Genomic DNA, 17,671 nt, shown 5'->3' with positions numbered 1-17,671 from the left:
AAGTGTGAGCTGCCTAAAAGTGTCCTATTGTTATTTCTGTCTGGAAGTTTCCCTTCTGGGGAATTTGGGAGATGGAGTGGGTTGAGTGAAAGAGGGAGGAAGGAGAACCACAGCTGGGAAAGAAAGGGGTGAATCCTTTTACCTGGGCAGCGAGGGCAGCACAGATGAGGAATATGTACAGGAGAGAGGCAATGAAGATTTGGACATCTGACTCGGCTGCAAAGCACATTCCCATTCTGAAAGAGAGGGTGCAACAACAACAAAATTGAATGTCTTTCAAAGGTCACTGGGATCATGACAGTTTGGGAAACAGTCACGTAGGGACTCATCCAGACAGTGGATAACACATTCCTGAGAAGCTGAATGAAATCAGCATTTTTATTTCCTTTTTTCATCACTAGCACCTCTGCAGGGTTAGTTGATAGCTTATTGGCATATTTTTCTCAGAAAGGATCACTACTGCTCCAGTTTTCAAAGCCTTCCATTAATTTTGGGAGGGTTCTTCTGACTTGGCTCTGTGGTGTTTCTACCATTCCCCAGCTCTAAGTGGGCATCTTTTCCAAGAGCCTAGTCTGATTTCACACTTACCTGCCCAATGTCATGGAAGGGAAGGGGTAATGAGCCATGGGTACCCTGAGGGGCTGGCTACCCACCCCTGGGCAAGGAGATAACCTTAACACATGGATCCCAAATTCCATATAACCCTTCATTGGTCCAGTAGGTTGAGTGCCTTCTCTCTTCATGTCCCTTTTCAATCAAATTTTTTTTTCTGAGAACGAGCTAAATTTGAAATTGAGCTGATTAGTTAGTATGCCTGGGTGGGACAACCGAGTCCTTGACTGATTTACAATTACAAGGTCCTCAGTTCTGATAGCTCTCAACCATTTCTATAACATAGGAAGACTTTGGAAATCAATTTTCATTAATATTTTCCATCCATAATTCAGTTGAAGAGAGGGTTACTTGTATTTGTCAAGCTGTTGTCGGGGGATAGGGTAATGAAGAGAATGGGAAAAGGAAAGCTGCCTAGTACTTGAGCTGTTGGCACTGGGATCATATTAACATTTTCACTGTCCTGCAGACAGCAAAGCCTCAGCCACCAAGGGTTAGCTGTCCATTTCCAATGTGTTGGTCATGAATCTAATAAATCATGCCATACAAGGCAGTTAAGGAGTCCCTAGAGGCTACATTCAATAGCTGTCCTAGACATTTAAAGAGGCAGGCTTCATTTATCCAAATCTGAGTCACTTTACCACTTTTTTTCCTCATGCACTTTCTAGAGGGAATTTTTGGAGTGTTGCATTTGGAAATACCATAGAGCCTCCCTTATGTGTCACACTTCTCAGAGCCAGGTGGTATCATCTTGAAGTGAGATCAAAGCACATCAGAAAACACTCCTCCTAGTGTTAGTGCTATTGTTGCCTATCGGGTAGAGGTCAGGGATGCTGCTAGACATCCTATAATGTACAGGACAACCATTACCAGAAGGAATTATCTTTCCCCAAATGTCAATAGTGCCAAGGTTGAGATACTCTGGCCTAGGATATGATGGTAGAGGTCTGTTCAGAAAAATAGACCATAGCTGTAGTCTGGTATTAAGGCCATGGGGAAAAAAAAAAAATGGGACTACCTGTTTTGTCTATTACAAAGTTAGCTTTTAAGGTATCCAAAAGTCTCTCTGAGTGACTTAACAGAAGCCAAGGCCAAGCCAACAACTCTAATCGTCACCAGGTACAGGCCTAGGTTTCACAACCTCAATCCTAATTACAGTTATTGACTGAGATAACATAAAATACAGTCTCCCAATGAACCAGTGTATAATCTGCCCTATTTTCTTTTCTAAAGACCAGCCCCAAAAATGGTTTCCAAAAAACAATTTTGTCTTACAATTCAGGCACTATATTGAGCTTTTTCCTTGACTCTCACTATCAAGCTATTCTGCCTTCTTCTTTCATGTCCTATATCATTTGGCTAACACACCATAAGGATATGTCCATAGCGAATATTTGGAGATCCTATGAACAACATCAACCCAAAAGGCAACAGAAGAAATAGACAGGAGATGTGCTTCTTATATGAACAACATCAACCCAAAAGGCAACAGAGGAAAAAGACAGGAGATGTGCTTCTTATCGTCTTTTAGGATTTTAACATCCATACTCCCTGGCCATCTGGGCACTTGAAACACCTCTGCATGTTGAGGAACAAACTGGGAAATTACATGCCATAAGGGATTATACCTCTGAACAGATGCAGTTCACACAGTAAACCAAACCATATGGTTCCAGGTAAGGATGCCATCTCTCACCCACTCTGTACTTCTTGTCTTGAAACATACAATATGTCTCTGAATCTGTGAGGAAGGAGATGGAGAATATGCCTGTTAGAAAACCTGGTGATGTAGGGGTGATGGACTAAATAAACTGCATTAAGTGCCTATAATGGCTCTTCCCACAAATGCTAACATCATTCAATCATTAAACAAATATTTGAGCATTTACTCTTTGTCAGGCACTATGCTAAATGCTAGACATAAAATGTTGAGCAAAAATACACACAGTCTTTGCTCACATTCAACTTAATAGACTTCTTCTTGCATAAACAACTCATCGATTAACTCAAAAATAATGTCTCCTTCCCCTTTACTGAAATAGAAATATTGATAACCACAGCTTATCTTAGACCATGTTACTTCTCTTATTTTACATGTCTTATTTCTCTGTCAGGGTAAAAGATCCTCAAAAGTAGGCAAAATTTTTTTCTTTACTCTCTATCTATCCCATGACCTAGCATACTGTGGCCAATAAATGTAAGCAATTGACAAATGACTGGTAAATGAATTTCTGGATCATGTGGTTTGTCTTCTAATCATGTCCTCTTTTATTTCCTGATTCCTATGATGCAAGGTCAAAATAAAACAAGACTCCTCTTGTAGCAAACACATTAATTTCCCCCACTCTCCATCACACATTTCCCTGATAATCAAAATTGAAAGAAGAAAGACAGATGAGCAAGGAACTGAGAAAAGATATTTCCAAAAAATAAAATATTTGTATCTGGAACATTTTTAATTATTCAAATAAATCAGTAAAGGATCAACAAATCCAATAGAAAAATGTTTGCAGACATGAATAGCAATTTAAAGAAGAAGAAATAGGAACAGAAAATAAACATGAAAAAATATTCACCTCACTAGTAATTAGAGATTCAAATTAAAACTACACAGAGATCATTTTTTCAAGTTGGGGGAAGGATTTTACTACAAAGGGGCACAGAGTAAATTTTGGGGGTGATGGAGCTATTTTATACCTTGGATATGGTTGTGCCTACACTACAGAATGTACTTGTCAAAACTCACAAAACTGTAATGGAAAAAAGGGTGAATTTTGTTGCATGTAAATGATACCTTAATAGCACAACAAAAAGAAATATATAAAGGAAAGAAAAGCCGCATATAATTCCACTATCAGAAGATAACCATCTTTAATATTCTGGTAATGTCCTTCTAGTCTACTTTTTGTTCCTTTTAAGGCAGTTTTAGGTTTATAAAAAAACTGAGCAGAAAGTAAGAAGAGTTACCATATATCCCTCTCTTCACCCCTACTCCCACTTTCCCATTATTAACATCTTGCATTAGTGTGGTACATTTGCTACAATTAATGAACCAATATTGATATACTGTATTAATATAAAGCACGTAGTTTACATGAGAGTCCACTTTTTGTTGTGTATAGTCCTACATTTTATGACATATGCTAACAATTATAGTATACAGAATATTGTCACTGCCTTAAATATCCCTGTACTCTGCTTGTTCATTTCTTGCTCCTTCCATTCACCAAACTCTTCAAAGCCCTGATATTTTTACTGTCTCTATAGTTTTGTATTTTTCAAGATGTCATATAGGTTCCAAGATGTCATATAGGGAATGCAGTCTTTTTAGATTGGCTTCTTTCACTTAGCAATATGTATTTAAGTTTCTTCCATGTATTTTCCTGGCTTGACAGCTAATTTATTATATCATTGAGTACTATTCCATTGAATAGGTGTACAGCTTGTTTATCAATTCACCTATTGAAGGACATCTTGGTTGCTTTAAATTATTGGAAATTGCGAATAAAGCTGCTATAAACACTTGTGTGAAGGTTTTTGTGTGGACAGAAATTTTCAATTTATTTGGATAATACATAGGAGTATGGTTGATGGATTGGATAGCAAGGCTATGTTTAGCTTTGAAAGAAACTGCCAAATGGTCTTCTAAAGTGACCGTAATGAATGACAGCTCCTGCTGCTCCACATCCTCACCAGTATTTGGTCTTGTGTGTCCTATTTTAAGTATTAGCCATTCTAATAGGAGTGTAGTGGTGTCTCATTTGTTGATTTAATTTGCAATTCCCTAATGACACATGATGTTGAGCATCTTTTCATATACTTACTTGACATCTGTGTATCTTCTTTGGTGAAGTGCTTGGCTCTTCTGCTTATTTATTAATTGGATTGTTCATTTACTTATTGTGGAGATTTAGGAGATTAAGAGGGTTTTTGTGTGTGTGTTTGGATACAAGTACTTAATCAGGTGTGTGTTTTTCAAAAATTTTCCCTCAGCAGGTATTTTTTTTCCATTGCTTTTCAGAGAGATAGAAACATTGGTGTGAAAGAGACACATCTATTGGCTGCCTCCTGCATGCACCCGGACTGGGGCTGGGGATCAAGCCTGCAACCAAGGTACATGCCCTTGACTACAATTGAACCTGGGACCCTTCAGTCTGAGGGCCAACACTTTGACCACTGAGCCAAACCAGCTAGGGCTCACTTTCTTAATGCTGTCTTTTTGAGGAGCAGAATTTTTTACTTTAAATGAAGTGAAATTTATTAATTTTTTTTCATGAAGCGTGCTTTTGGGGTTATATCTAAAAATTCATTACTAAACCCAAGGCAACCTAGATTTTCTCCTGTTATAGTCTAGAAATTTTATACTTCTGCAGTTTACATTTAGTGTCTACATTCTTTTTTTCTTTTTTTTTTTTTTTTTTTAATGTGGATGTCCGGTTGTTCCAGCACCATTTGTTGAAAATATTACCCTTTTTAAATGATTTTTATTTGCTGCTTTTGTCAAAAATAAGTTGAGTATATATGTGTGGGTCTATTTATCAGTTCTGCATTATGTCCACTGATCCATTCATCTATTCTTTCAACAGCATCGCACTGTCCTGATTACTGTAGCTTTATAGCAAGTCTTAGTGTCAGTCCTACAATTTTATTGTTCTTCAATATTATGTTGGCAAGTCTGGGTCTTTTGACTTTCCACATAAGTTTAGAATCATTTTGTTGATGTACACAAAGTAAATTGCTGGAATTTTGTTTGTTATTATATTGAATTTATAGGTCAAGTTAGGAAGAACTGGTATCTTAACAATATTGAGTCTTCCAATCCATGAACAAGAAATATCTTTCCATTTATTTGATCTCTTCCCTGAGAGTGTTGTGGTTTTCCTCAAATAGACCTTGTACACATTTTGCTAGATTTATATCTAAATATTTGGGGGCTTTTAGGTGCTAATGTAAATGGCATCATGTTTTTAATTACAAATTCCCATTGTTCATTACTGGTATATATGATGGCAATTGACTTTTATGTATCACTTTTATCCTTCAACCTTGCTAGAATCACTTATCATTTCCGGAGGGTTTGTTAATTGATTCTTTGGATATTTTACATAGACAGTCATCTTATCTGTGAACAAAGGTAGTTTTATTTCTTTCTTCAAAATATGTATACCCTTTATTTCCATTTCCCATTTTATTGTTTTAGCTAGGACTTCAAGTGTGATGTTGAATTAGTAGGGACATCATTGCCTTATTCCTGATTTTAGGGAATAAGCATCTAGTTTCTCTCCATTAAGTATGATGTTAGCTGTAGATTGTGGTAGATATTCTTTACAAAGTTGAATAAATTATCCTCTATTACTAGTTTGCTGTATAGGGTTGGCGTTTGTCAAATGCTTTTTCTGCATCTATTGATACAATCACGTGCTTTTTCTTTAGCTTATTGATGTGATGAATTACATTAATTAATTTTTGAATGTTTAAGCAGCCTTGTATGCCTGGAATTAATCCTCATTGGTTGTGGATTTTTCCTACATTGTAGGATTCAATTTGCTAATATATTTTTGAGAATTTTTGCATGAGAGATATTGATCTCTAATGCTTTCCTCTCTTGTAATATCTTTGCCTGTTTTTGGTAGTAAGGTAATGTTGGTCTCAGAGAATGAGTTTGAGACTTTTCTTTCTGCTTCTATCTTCTGAAACAGATTGTAGAGTATCAGTATTATTTCTTCCTTAAAAGTTCGGTAAAACTCACCAGTTCACTATCTTGGCCTGGTGCTTTCTGTTTTGGATGGTTATTACTTATTGATTTAATTTACGTAATAAATATAAACCTGTTAAAATGATTTATTTTTTTGTGTGAATTTTGGTAGGTTGATCTTTTAAGGCATTGGTCCATTTCTTTCTAGGTTATCAAATTCATGGACATAGAATTGTTCATAATATTCCTTTATGATCCATTTGATGTCCACAGGATCAGAAAAGAAGGCTTTTCATTTCCGGTATTTGTAATTTGTATCTTCTCTTTTTTTCTTAGTTAAACTGATTAGAGGTTTATCTACTTTATTAATCTCTTTAAAGAATCAGTTTTTGGTTTCATTGATTTTTCTCTATTGTTTTCCAAGTTTTACTTTCATTTAATTCTGCTTTAATTTTAATTTAATTTTTTAATTTTAAAAACTTTTTTCAATTACAGCTGACAAACATTATATTAGTTTCAGATGTATACCCCAGTGATTAGACATTACATAACTTACTAAGTGATTATCCTGATAATTCTTGCACGCATTTGACACCATACACAATTATTAGAATATTATTGATTATATTCCCTATGCTATATTTCACATCCCCATGACTATTCTGTAACAACCAATTTTTACTTCTCAATTCCTTCACTTTTTTCACCCACCTCCCAACCCCCATCCCATCTGGCAACTGTCAAAATATTCTCTGTATCTATAAGTATGTTTCCGTTCTGCTTGTTCATTTTGTTTTTTAGATTCAGTTGTTGATAAATATGTATTTATTAACATTTTGTTGTTCATATTTTTATCTTCGTTTTTTTCTTCTTCATAAAGAAGACCCTTTCATATTTAATATAATACTGGTTTGGTGGTGATGAACTCCTTTAGCTTTTTTTTAAATTGTCCTTCAATTCTAAATGATAGCTTTGCTGGGTACAGTAGTCTTGGTTGTAGGTCCTTGCTTTTCATCACTTTGAATATTTTGTGCCAATCCCTTCTGGCTTGCAAAGTTTCTTTTGAGAAATCAGCTGACAGTCTTACGGGAGTTCCCTTGTAGGTAATTAACTGCTTTTCTCTTGCTGCTTTTAAGATTCTATCTTTGCCTTTAACCTTTTGCATTTTAATTGTGATGTGTCTTGGTGTGGGCCTCTTTGGGTTCATCTTATTTGGGACTCTCTGTGCTTCCTGGACTTGTATCTCTACTTCCTTCACCAAGTTAAGGATGTTTTCTGTCATTATTTTTTCAAATAAGTTTTCAATTTCTTGTTCTCTTTCTTCTCCTTTAGCAATTCCATGGTGTGAATATTGGTACACTTGAAGCTATCCCAGAGGCTCCTTACACTATCTACTTTTTTGGGAGTTCCTTTTTCCTTTTGCTATTCTGATTGGATATTTTGTGTTTCCTTATCTTCCCAATCTCTGATTTGATCTTCTGCTTCATCCACTCTACTGGTGATTCCTTGTAATGTATTTTTCATTTCTGTTAATGTATTCTTCATTTCTGACTGGTTCTTTTTAATGTTTTCTATCTCCATTTTCATGTTTCCTATCTCTTTGCTGAAGTTCTCACTAAGTCCGTCTACTCTTTCCCTAAGTTCGTTGATCATCCTTATAACCAGGGTTTTTATATCTTTATGTAGTAGATTGCTTGTCTCCATCTTGATTAGTTCTTTTTCTGGAGTTTTCTTTTGTTCTTCCACTTGGGGCATGTTACTTTGGCTCCTGCTCATTTTGGAAGCCTCCTTGTATTTGTTTCTATGTGTTAAGTACAGCTGTTTTGTAGAGTGGCTTTATGTAAGTCCTGCACTGTGGAGAGGGCATCTGCACCGCTGACCCTCTGCAGGATCAGAAGTCTGTTTGGTTATTTGAGTCAGTCCTTGCAGCTGATTGGCCTGGGGGTAAATCCCTCCCATTGCCATGCCAACAGCAATCAAGACTCAACTAGAAGAGGAGGGTGCACATAACCCACAAAGGGGATGAACCTTGGATGCCAAGCTTGGGTGATCAGGGAGCCTGTGCCATTGGACCCTATAGAACATCTGCTTTAATATTTTTTTAAATTTCTTTTCTTCTGCTTACTTTGGATTTGATTTTTTATTCTTTTTCTAGTTTCTTAAGGTGAAGCTTATATTGTTGACATCAGATATTTCCTTCTTTATAATATATTAATCTGTGTAATAAATTTCCCCTAAGTACTGCTTTCACTGCATCTCATGAATTATTATGTTATGTTTTCATTTCCAAATAATTTAAAATATATTTTTTAATTTCTCAAGATTTCTTTGACCCATGCAATATTTAGAAGTATATGTTTAATCTTTAAATATTTAAGGATTTTACTGCTATTTCTCTGTTACTGATTTTTGGTTTAATTCTAGTGTGGTCTGAGAACATATTTTGTATAATTTCTATTCTCTTAATTTTTTTATGATGCATGAATGTGGGTCCATCTTGGTCACGTTCCTTGTAAGCTTTAGAATAATGTTTATTCTGCTGTTGTTAGATGAAATATTTTATAGATGTCAATTAGATCTGATTGATTGATGATACTCTTCAGTTTAATTATATCCTTACTGATATTATGCCTTCTGGATCTCTTAATTACTAATAGAGGAGTATAAAATTCTCCAATTATAATAGTAGATTTATCTGTTTCCCCCCGGCTGGGCGTGGCTCAGTGGTTGAACATCGACCTAGGATCCAGGCGACTTAGGTTCGATTCCCAGTCATGACACATGCCCGGGTTGCGGGCTCGATCAATGACTGTCTCATCATTGATGTTTCTCTCTCTCTCTCCCTCTCCTTTCCTCTCTCTGAAATCAATAAAGATATATTAAAAACAAAACAAAAAAAACAAAACAAAAAAACAAAACAAAAAAACCTGTTTTTGCTTTGGAATTCCAAGATGGCTGCAGAGTAGGTGGAAACTACACTCACATGCTCCTGGAGTCAAACCATATTTACAGCTAAATTGTAGAACAATCAACCTGAATAACCAACTGAAGGCTAGCTGAACTGAAACATTGTAACCAAGGATTTACAGAAGAAGTCACATAAAGTCTGGTAAGAAAAGCAGAGACACAGAAAGGGCTGACCTCTGCACACACACATGGCAGCTGAGATGTCAGAGGAATATCGCAGCTGCAAAATTCCCCCCACCAAGAGTATGTGGTCTCAAACCCATGCAGGGATCCCCAACTAAGAGCAAGAGAGACAGGAAGAGGAGCCCACACAGCATCTGGTGGAGAAAATGAGTGAGGATTCAGTCTACCTAAGAGAGAAGGGAGTTTGCTGGAGACCCAGCTGCCACCTTCCCAGGGTTGAGCACTCCTGTTGTTACAGCACGTGAGCTTGGGGAGTGCACTGTCTGTTTTTTCCAACTACTAGCAAAACCATTCTGCCATGCTTTAGTCCTGAAAACAAGTCTGATGGCTGCACCCATCAGAGAACTTTGAGTTATCTTTTTGTGGAGAAGCTTTTGGTAGAGACATAGACAGTGACTGAACTCTGTAGCTTTGGAAAGGGGAACATTCTTCCCCACCTCGACCACATAGATGGTGCCCCCACCTGTTGAATCACTTGTACTTCCCTACCATCCTATGGCCCTTCCCTGCTACATTAAGTCATGCAGAGGGTACAGAGTGTCATGCAGAGCTGAGACTTTCAGACTACTGCTGTCTCCCAGGGATGCTTTTGATTGGGAATCAGATGAGCAGGTGCTGGGTTGTGTGGCTACATCACAAGGGGTGTGACTACTATTTCCCTTGTGAGCTCAGCTGGTGCTATCCCAGGAAATGAAAGAAGTGCCCACCCACCTCCTACAAGCCTCTCAGCACCACAACTAATGGCACGCCCTCCCCCTGCCAGTCACTGTAGCCCCAGCTTGCTGAGCTGAGTTCCACTGGAGAAGGGAAGGTTGCTTGGAGCCAGGACATTTGAAGCATGTCTCCTTGGAGACTGTTGTTTGTGACCGGGATGAAGTTCTTGACTCCCTTCTGAGGGCTCTGCCAGCACCACCCTCAACAGAAGACTTTTGATCTGTCCCTCTCCAGGCCACAGAGGCTCTACCCTACTGAAAATACTCCTTCAGAGAGGACAGCTGGATGCACCCTACCTAAACCTGCAGCACGCTCCTCTTAAGGGAGCTAGAGATGGAGACATGGGCAAAGACTGAGTGGTTTGGCTCTGGAATAGAAGACATTTTCTCCTCATTATGTGCCTGACCATGTGGTTCCCAAGGAGAAGACCCACTAGTTTTGTCAACCCTACCTCAGTCGCCCTGCCCTATCAAACTCATAAACTGTGGAAGGGTCTGTGGATCACTGTCAAACTGGGCCCACTTTATGGTTTTTCTTCAAAAGGCTCTGGAGAAAGACCAGACAACTTCCGGGGGAGACAGAATAGCTGACAGGAGAAAGGGGATCTCAGGGAGCAAAAGACCTGGAAGCAAATCTTTGTGACCAGATTTGCCCTTTCCATGCACACTCAGGCCCAGTTGACTCAGCCACACACAGTGAATAGCATGGCAGTTCGAGACAGATAGCCCAAAGCCAGTTAGGCACAATGTCTGATGTTGACCTATACTTGAACCCTGCCCAAGTAAACCAAAAATCAACACAACCAGTGGTGGGTTTCAGACCACACCAGACATCAAATGAACTAGCTACACAAATGGCACACCAAAAGGGGGGTTCTGGCAGGCACTGTAGCCTGCTGGGAACAACTCCAACTTGGTGGGCAGTGGAAGTACAGCGACTCATACATGGTGATTGAAGTTTATCCTTAAAGTCAGCTAGTATGAAGTGTTAAATCCAGCCAATAATGAGCCAACAGCATTCAAGTCTCAACTACAAGTGGAGGGTGCCCATAACCCACAAAAAACATTCCTGGAGCAAAAGAACTCAGGTGACCTGGAAGATTGTGCCACTGAGCCCAACAAAACACCTACATCATAAAGCCATCTTGACAGGTGTGAGAGTCATAGCAGATCTACCAAATACACAGAGCCAAAATGGGGAGACAAGGAAATATGCCCTGAATAAAAGAAGAGAAATCCCCAGAAAAAGAATTAAATGAAATGGAAGCAACCAAGGTACCATATGTAGAGTTTAAAACAATGGTTATAACAATGCTCAAGGACCTTAGGAGAAAAATGGATGACCTCAATGAGAACTTAAACAAAGAGATAGTAAACATTAAAAAGGATATAAAAAACATTAAAAAAGAACAGTGTCAGAAAGGAAAAATACAATATCTGAAGTGAAGAATACACTAGATGGAATCAACAGCAGGTTAGATGAAGCAGAGGTCTGAATCAGTGACTTAGAGGACAAGATAACAGTAAGCACCCAAGCAGAGCATCAAAAAGAAAAGAGAATTTAAAAAAATGAGGAAAGTGTAAGAAGAGACCCCTAGAACAGCATAAAGTGTGACAACATAAAACATAACAACATCTGAATCATAGGTGTACCAAGAGGAAAGAGAGGGAAGAAGAGATAAAGAACCCATTTAAAGAATGAATGGCTGAAAACTTCCTTAACCTGGTGAAAGAAAAAGTTGCGTAAGTTCTGAAAGGACAGAAAGTCACAGTCAAGATGAACCCAAAGAGGCCCACACCAAGACATATCATAATTAAAATGGCAAAAGCTAAAGACAAATAGAGAATCATAAAAGCAACAAGAGAGAGAGTTACTTACAAGGGATCTCACATAAGGCTGTCACTTGATTTCTCAACAAGAACACTTCAGGCCAGAATGGATTGGCATGATATATTAACAGTGATGAAAAGCAAGGACCTACAACCAAGACTACCCTATCTAACAAGGCTACCATTTAAAATTGAAAGCGAAATAAGAGCTTCTTAGACAAAAAACAACCTAAAGGAGTTCATTACCATCAAAGCAATATTAAAGCAAGAAATGTTAAAGGGCGTGCTTTAAAAATAAGGGAAGTAAAAAAAGAAATATAGAGAGAAAGGAACGCAGGTATAGAGAATAAAATGGGACTAAGTAAGTTCCTATCAATATTAACCTTAAATCTTAATGGATTAAATGTTCCAATTAAAAAACATAAGGTTGCTGTATGGATAAGAAAGCATGACCCATATATATGATGTCTACAAGAGATCCACCTCAGAAGAGAAGATACACACAGACAGAAAATGAAAGGATGGAAAAAACTATTCCATGCAAATAGAAGTGAAAACAAACAAACACTGGGGTGCCAATACTTATATCAGAAAAAATAAGCTTGAAAACAAAGGCCATAAAAGAAGCACAGAAGGTCACAACATAATACTAAAGAGATAGATCCAACAAGAGGATATAACCCTTGTAAACATATATGCACCCAACATAGGAGCATCTAACTATATAAGGAAAATCTTGGTGGACATTAAGGGAGAGATTGACAACAATACAGTCATAGAAAGGGATTTTAACACTCCACTGACATTAATGGATAGATCTTCCAGACAAAAAAAAACAAGGCAGCAGTGACCTTAAACGACACACTGAATTGGATGGATTTAATGGATATTTACAGAAAAATTCTTCCCACAGCAGCAGAATATACATTCTTCCCAAGTGCACATGGAACATTCTCTAAGGCAGACCACATGTTAGGACACAAAGTAAGTCTTAATAAATTTAAAAAGATTAAAATCACAACCACCATCTTTTCTGACCACAATGGTATGAAACTAAAAATCAACTACAATTAAAAAAAACAATACCTGAAAATCATGCAATCACATAGAGACTAATTAACATGTTATTAAACAATGAGTGGTTTAAAAATGAGATCCAGAAATAAAAAGTTACCTGGAAACAAATGAAGATGAACACACAACCCAAAATCTATGGGACACAGTGAAAATAATTTAACCCTACACTTAAAAGAACCAGAAAAAGAACAAACAAAGCCGACAGTAACTAAAAGGAAAGAAATAATAAAGACCAGAGGAGGAATAAATAACATGCAGACTAAAAAAACAACACCAAAAAACAAAAACAGTACAAAAGATCAATGAAACTAAGAGCTGGTTCTTTGAAAAGATAAACAAGAATGATAAACCTTTAACCACACTCATCAAGAATAAAGAGAGAAAGGACCCAAGTAAATGAAATCAGGAATGAAAGAGGAGAAGTAAAAAATGACATCACAGAAATAGATAGGATTATAAGAAAATACTATGAACAACTACATGCCAAAAAATTAGAAAACTTGGGCAAAATGGATAAATTCCTAGAAACATACAATCTTCCAAAATTGAATCAGGAGGAATCAGAAAACCTGAATAGACTGATTACAACTAATCTAAGTACACCTTCAAATAGCACTATACCACTTCACAGGTAGTGCAGGTACCTTATAGCTCAGTGCTCCCCATTCTTTTCTCCTATCCTTTATAAAATTACTGTAATTAAATTCACCTTTTCAAAAGCCATACTCACTTGATTCATTGTTGTTATTATTTTGAACAATTCTTTTCTGTTAGATCAATTAAAAAGATAAAAATTTATTCTTTCTCTAATACTTTTCCTTTCTTACTGAGAACTGAATTTCTAACATATCATTTTCTTTCTTTGTAAAGAATATTTTTTAACATTTCTTGCAAGGCTGGTGACAAATTTCTTATTTTTTTTTCTGAGAAAACCTATTTCTCATTCACTTTTGAAGGATAGTTTGCTGTATACAGAATTCTAGATTGGTGGGATTTTTCTTTCAACAATGTATTTCACTCCATTGTCTTTCTGCTTGCATGGTTTCTGAAGAGAAATCAGATGCAATTTTTATTCTTGTTCCTCTATAGGTATTTTTCCTCTATGTTCTTTCAAGATGTCCTTTATGTCTTCGATTTTCTGCAATTTGGATATGACATGACTGAGTGTAGATATTTTTTGTATTTAACCTGCTTTGTGTTCTCTATGCTTCCTAGGTCTGTGCTTTAGTGTGACATTAATTTTGGAAAATTCTCAAGCCATTATTAATTCAAATATTTTTGTTCCTTCCCGCTTTCTATTTCTAAGGTTTCCATTACATATATGTTGACCCTTTTGTAGTTTTCCCACAGTTCTTTGATATTCTGTTGCATTTTTCTTCATTTTTTCCTTTTTTTTTTTTTCAGTTTGGGAAGTTTCTATTGGTATACCTGCAGCTCACTGATTATTTCCTCAGTCATGCCCAGACTACAAAGGAGTTCATCAAAGGCCATTGTTCATTTCTCTTACATTGTTTTTATTTCCCCATTTTCTTTTGATTCTTTCTTGGAGTTTCCATCTACCTGTTTACATTACATATATATTCTTGTATATCATCCTCTTTTTCCATTAGAGTCATTAGTATATTAAAGATACTTACTTAAAATTCCTGGTATGATAATTCCAAAATATATCCCATATCTAAGCCAGGTACAAGTGCTTGATTTGTCTCTTCATACTGTGGCTTTTATTTACTTTAATTTCTTTTTTTTTTGGCCCTTTAGAATGTCTTGTAATTTTTGTTGAAATTTGGCCATAATGTATTGAGTACAAGGAACTAAAATAGATAGTGTGAGCTTTTATGTTACTCTAGCTAGGAGTTAGATTAATTTTACTGCTTCTTATAGCTGTACTGGCAGAAACTAAAAGTTGCTCTATTGTCTCTGTTTATTCCCATCCCTACTGTTTATGAGGTTCCATAGGTACTCCTTCTGAAATAGTGTCTGAGACTCCTGTTATTACAGATGGGTCCTATTAATGTGCTGGTAAAATGTTGGGGGCGGAGAAACATTCTATAATCTCATAATTAGCCCTCTGTGTTTTAGTGAGCCTGTGTCTCTGAGCTGCGGCCTTTATTCCAGGGATGTAAGGCTTGTGTAATATCCACAAATCAATAAATGTGATACATCACATAAACAAAGTAAAGGGCAAAAATCATATGATCATATCAATAGATGCAAAAACAGGATTAGACAAAATCTGGCACCCATTTTTGATAAAAACTTTCAGCAAAGTGGGAATAGAGGGAATATACCTCAACATAATAAAGGCCATATATGACAAACTTACAGCCACCATCATACTCAATGGGCAAAAACTAAAACCATTTCCCTTAAAAACAGGAGCAAGATATGGATGCTTGCTTTTACCACTCTTATTCAACATAGTATTGGAAGTCCTTTCCACAGCCATCAGACAGGAAGAAAGTATAAAAGGTATCAAATTGGAAAAGAGGAAGTAAAACTGTCATTATTTGCAGATGACATAATATTGTACATAGAAAACCCTAAAGACTACATCAAAGTACTACTAGATTTGATAAATGAATTTGGCAAAGAATCTGGATGCAAAATTAACAACAGGAAATTGATGGCATGTATACACCAACAATGAACTCTCAGAAAGAGAAACTAAAAAAAGAATTACTGTTTACGGTTGCAACTAAAAAAGTAAGATACCTAGGAATAAACTTAACCAAGGATGTTAAACACCTGTACTCAGAAAACTACAGGACATTGAAAAAGAAATAGAGGAATATATAAACAAGTGGAAGAATATACCATGTTCATGGATTAAAAGAATTAATATCATTAAAATGTCCATACCACCCAAAGCAATCTATAGATTCAGTGAAATTCCTATTAAAGTACCAACAGCATATTTCACAGAGCTAAAACAAATATTCCAAAAATTTATATGGAGACAAAAAAGACCCCAAATAGCTGCAGCCATCTTAAGAAAGAAGAACAGAGTGGGAGGGACCACTTTATTGGATATCAAACTCTACTAAAAAGCCATTGTAATAAAATTTTAAAAAGCCTGGTATTGGTACAACTGACAGACATATAGATCAATGGAACAGAACAGAGACCCCAGAAAGAGACCCACCTAATTACGGTCAGTTAATATTTCACAAAGGAGGCAAGAGCATACAATAGAGTAAAGACAGTCTCTTCAATAAATAGTGCTGGGAACATTGGACAGCTACATGCAAAAAACTGAAACTAAACCACCAACTTACACCGTACACAAAAATAAACTTAAAATGGATAAAAGACTTAAATGTAAGCTGCAAAACCATAAAAATCCTGGAAGAAAACATAGGCAGTAAAGTCATAGACATCTCACATAGTGGAATTTTCACTGATACATCTCCTAGGGCAAGAGAAGCTAAAGAGAAAAACATATGGGGCTACATCAAATTAAAAAGCTTCTGCACAGCAAAAGAAATCAGCCTCGAAAAACAAAGGAAAACCACTCTGGGAGAATATGTTTGCCAAGGATGTATCTGATAAGGGGCTAGTTGCCAAAGTATACAAAAAACTCATACAACTCCACAAGAGGAAGACAAACAATCCAATTAAAAAATGGGCAAAGGACCTGAATAGACACTTCTCCAAAGAGGACATCCAGATGGCCAAGAGACATATGAAAAAATGCTCAACATTGTTAATTATCACAGAGATGCAAGTTAAAACCACAATGAGGTACCACTTCACACCTGTGAGAATGGTTACCATCAAACAAACCAACAAATGACATGTGCTGGGGAGGATGTGGAGAAAGGAGAACTCTGGTACACTGCTGGTGGGAATGCAGACTGGTGCAGCCACTATGGAAAACAGTATGGAGGTTCCTCAAAACATTAAAAATTTAACTGCCTTCTGACCCAGTGATCCCACTTCTAGGAATATATCCTAAGAATCCTGAAACACTAATCAGAATATATGCATCCTTATGTTCATAGCAGCACAATTTACAATAGCTAAGATCTGGAAACAGCCCTAGTGCCCATCAGTAGATGAGTGGGTAAAAAAGCTGTGGGACATTTACACCCTGTAATACTATGCAACTGTAAAGAATAAGGATCTCCTGCCTTTTGGGGACAGTATGGATGGACCTGGAGAACATTATGCTAAGCAAAATAGGCCAGGCAGAGAAAGACAAGTATCACATGATCTCACTTAAATGTGGAGTCTAAAGAACTTAATAAACTGATGAACAGGCTAGATTCAATGACATGGAAGCATGGACCAGACAGACAAATCTCACAGAGAAGGGGGGTGTGGGGGGGAGACGTTAACCAAAGAATTTATATGCATATATGCATAAGCCAAGGACACAGAAAATGGTATGGTGAAAGACTGGGTAGGGAGGTGGAAGGGGTCAGTGGGGAGAAAAAGGGGCATCTATAATATTTTGAATTATTTTTAAAAAAGTACTAATTATTCTTGTTCCCCCACTACCCACCGGCATAGGTTAAATAGGAAGGCTAGTGAAAGTTGGGTATTTCCCTTCTCCCAAGTTGGTTAGGCTCTGATAAAATGCAAATCAGTT

General features: G+C 36.9%; 1 protein-coding gene across 3 annotated transcripts in view; it reads right to left on the bottom strand.

Annotated features, from left to right (window-relative positions):
- The window catches only part of CHRDL1 (chordin like 1), a 120,423-nt gene that overhangs the window by 85,055 nt on the left and 17,697 nt on the right, over positions 1 to 17,671 (bottom strand). For all 3 annotated transcript variants that reach the window (XM_087813679.1, XM_016198234.2, XM_016198239.2), the window contains exons 3-4: positions 2,241 to 2,353; positions 143 to 236 (exon numbers count right to left, since the gene is read on the bottom strand). In XM_087813679.1, coding sequence (XP_087669805.1) covers positions 143 to 236; positions 2,241 to 2,353 — 207 coding nt within the window. The remainder of the gene's footprint in view (positions 1 to 142; positions 237 to 2,240; positions 2,354 to 17,671) is intronic.

The sequence above is a fragment of the Miniopterus natalensis genome, chromosome X, assembly GCF_054644295.1.
Source record: "Miniopterus natalensis isolate mMinNat1 chromosome X, mMinNat1.hap1, whole genome shotgun sequence".
NCBI lineage: Eukaryota > Metazoa > Chordata > Mammalia > Chiroptera > Miniopteridae > Miniopterus > Miniopterus natalensis.
The sequence above is the reverse complement of the archived record's forward strand: the minus strand, read 5'-3'. Positions and strand labels throughout refer to the sequence as shown.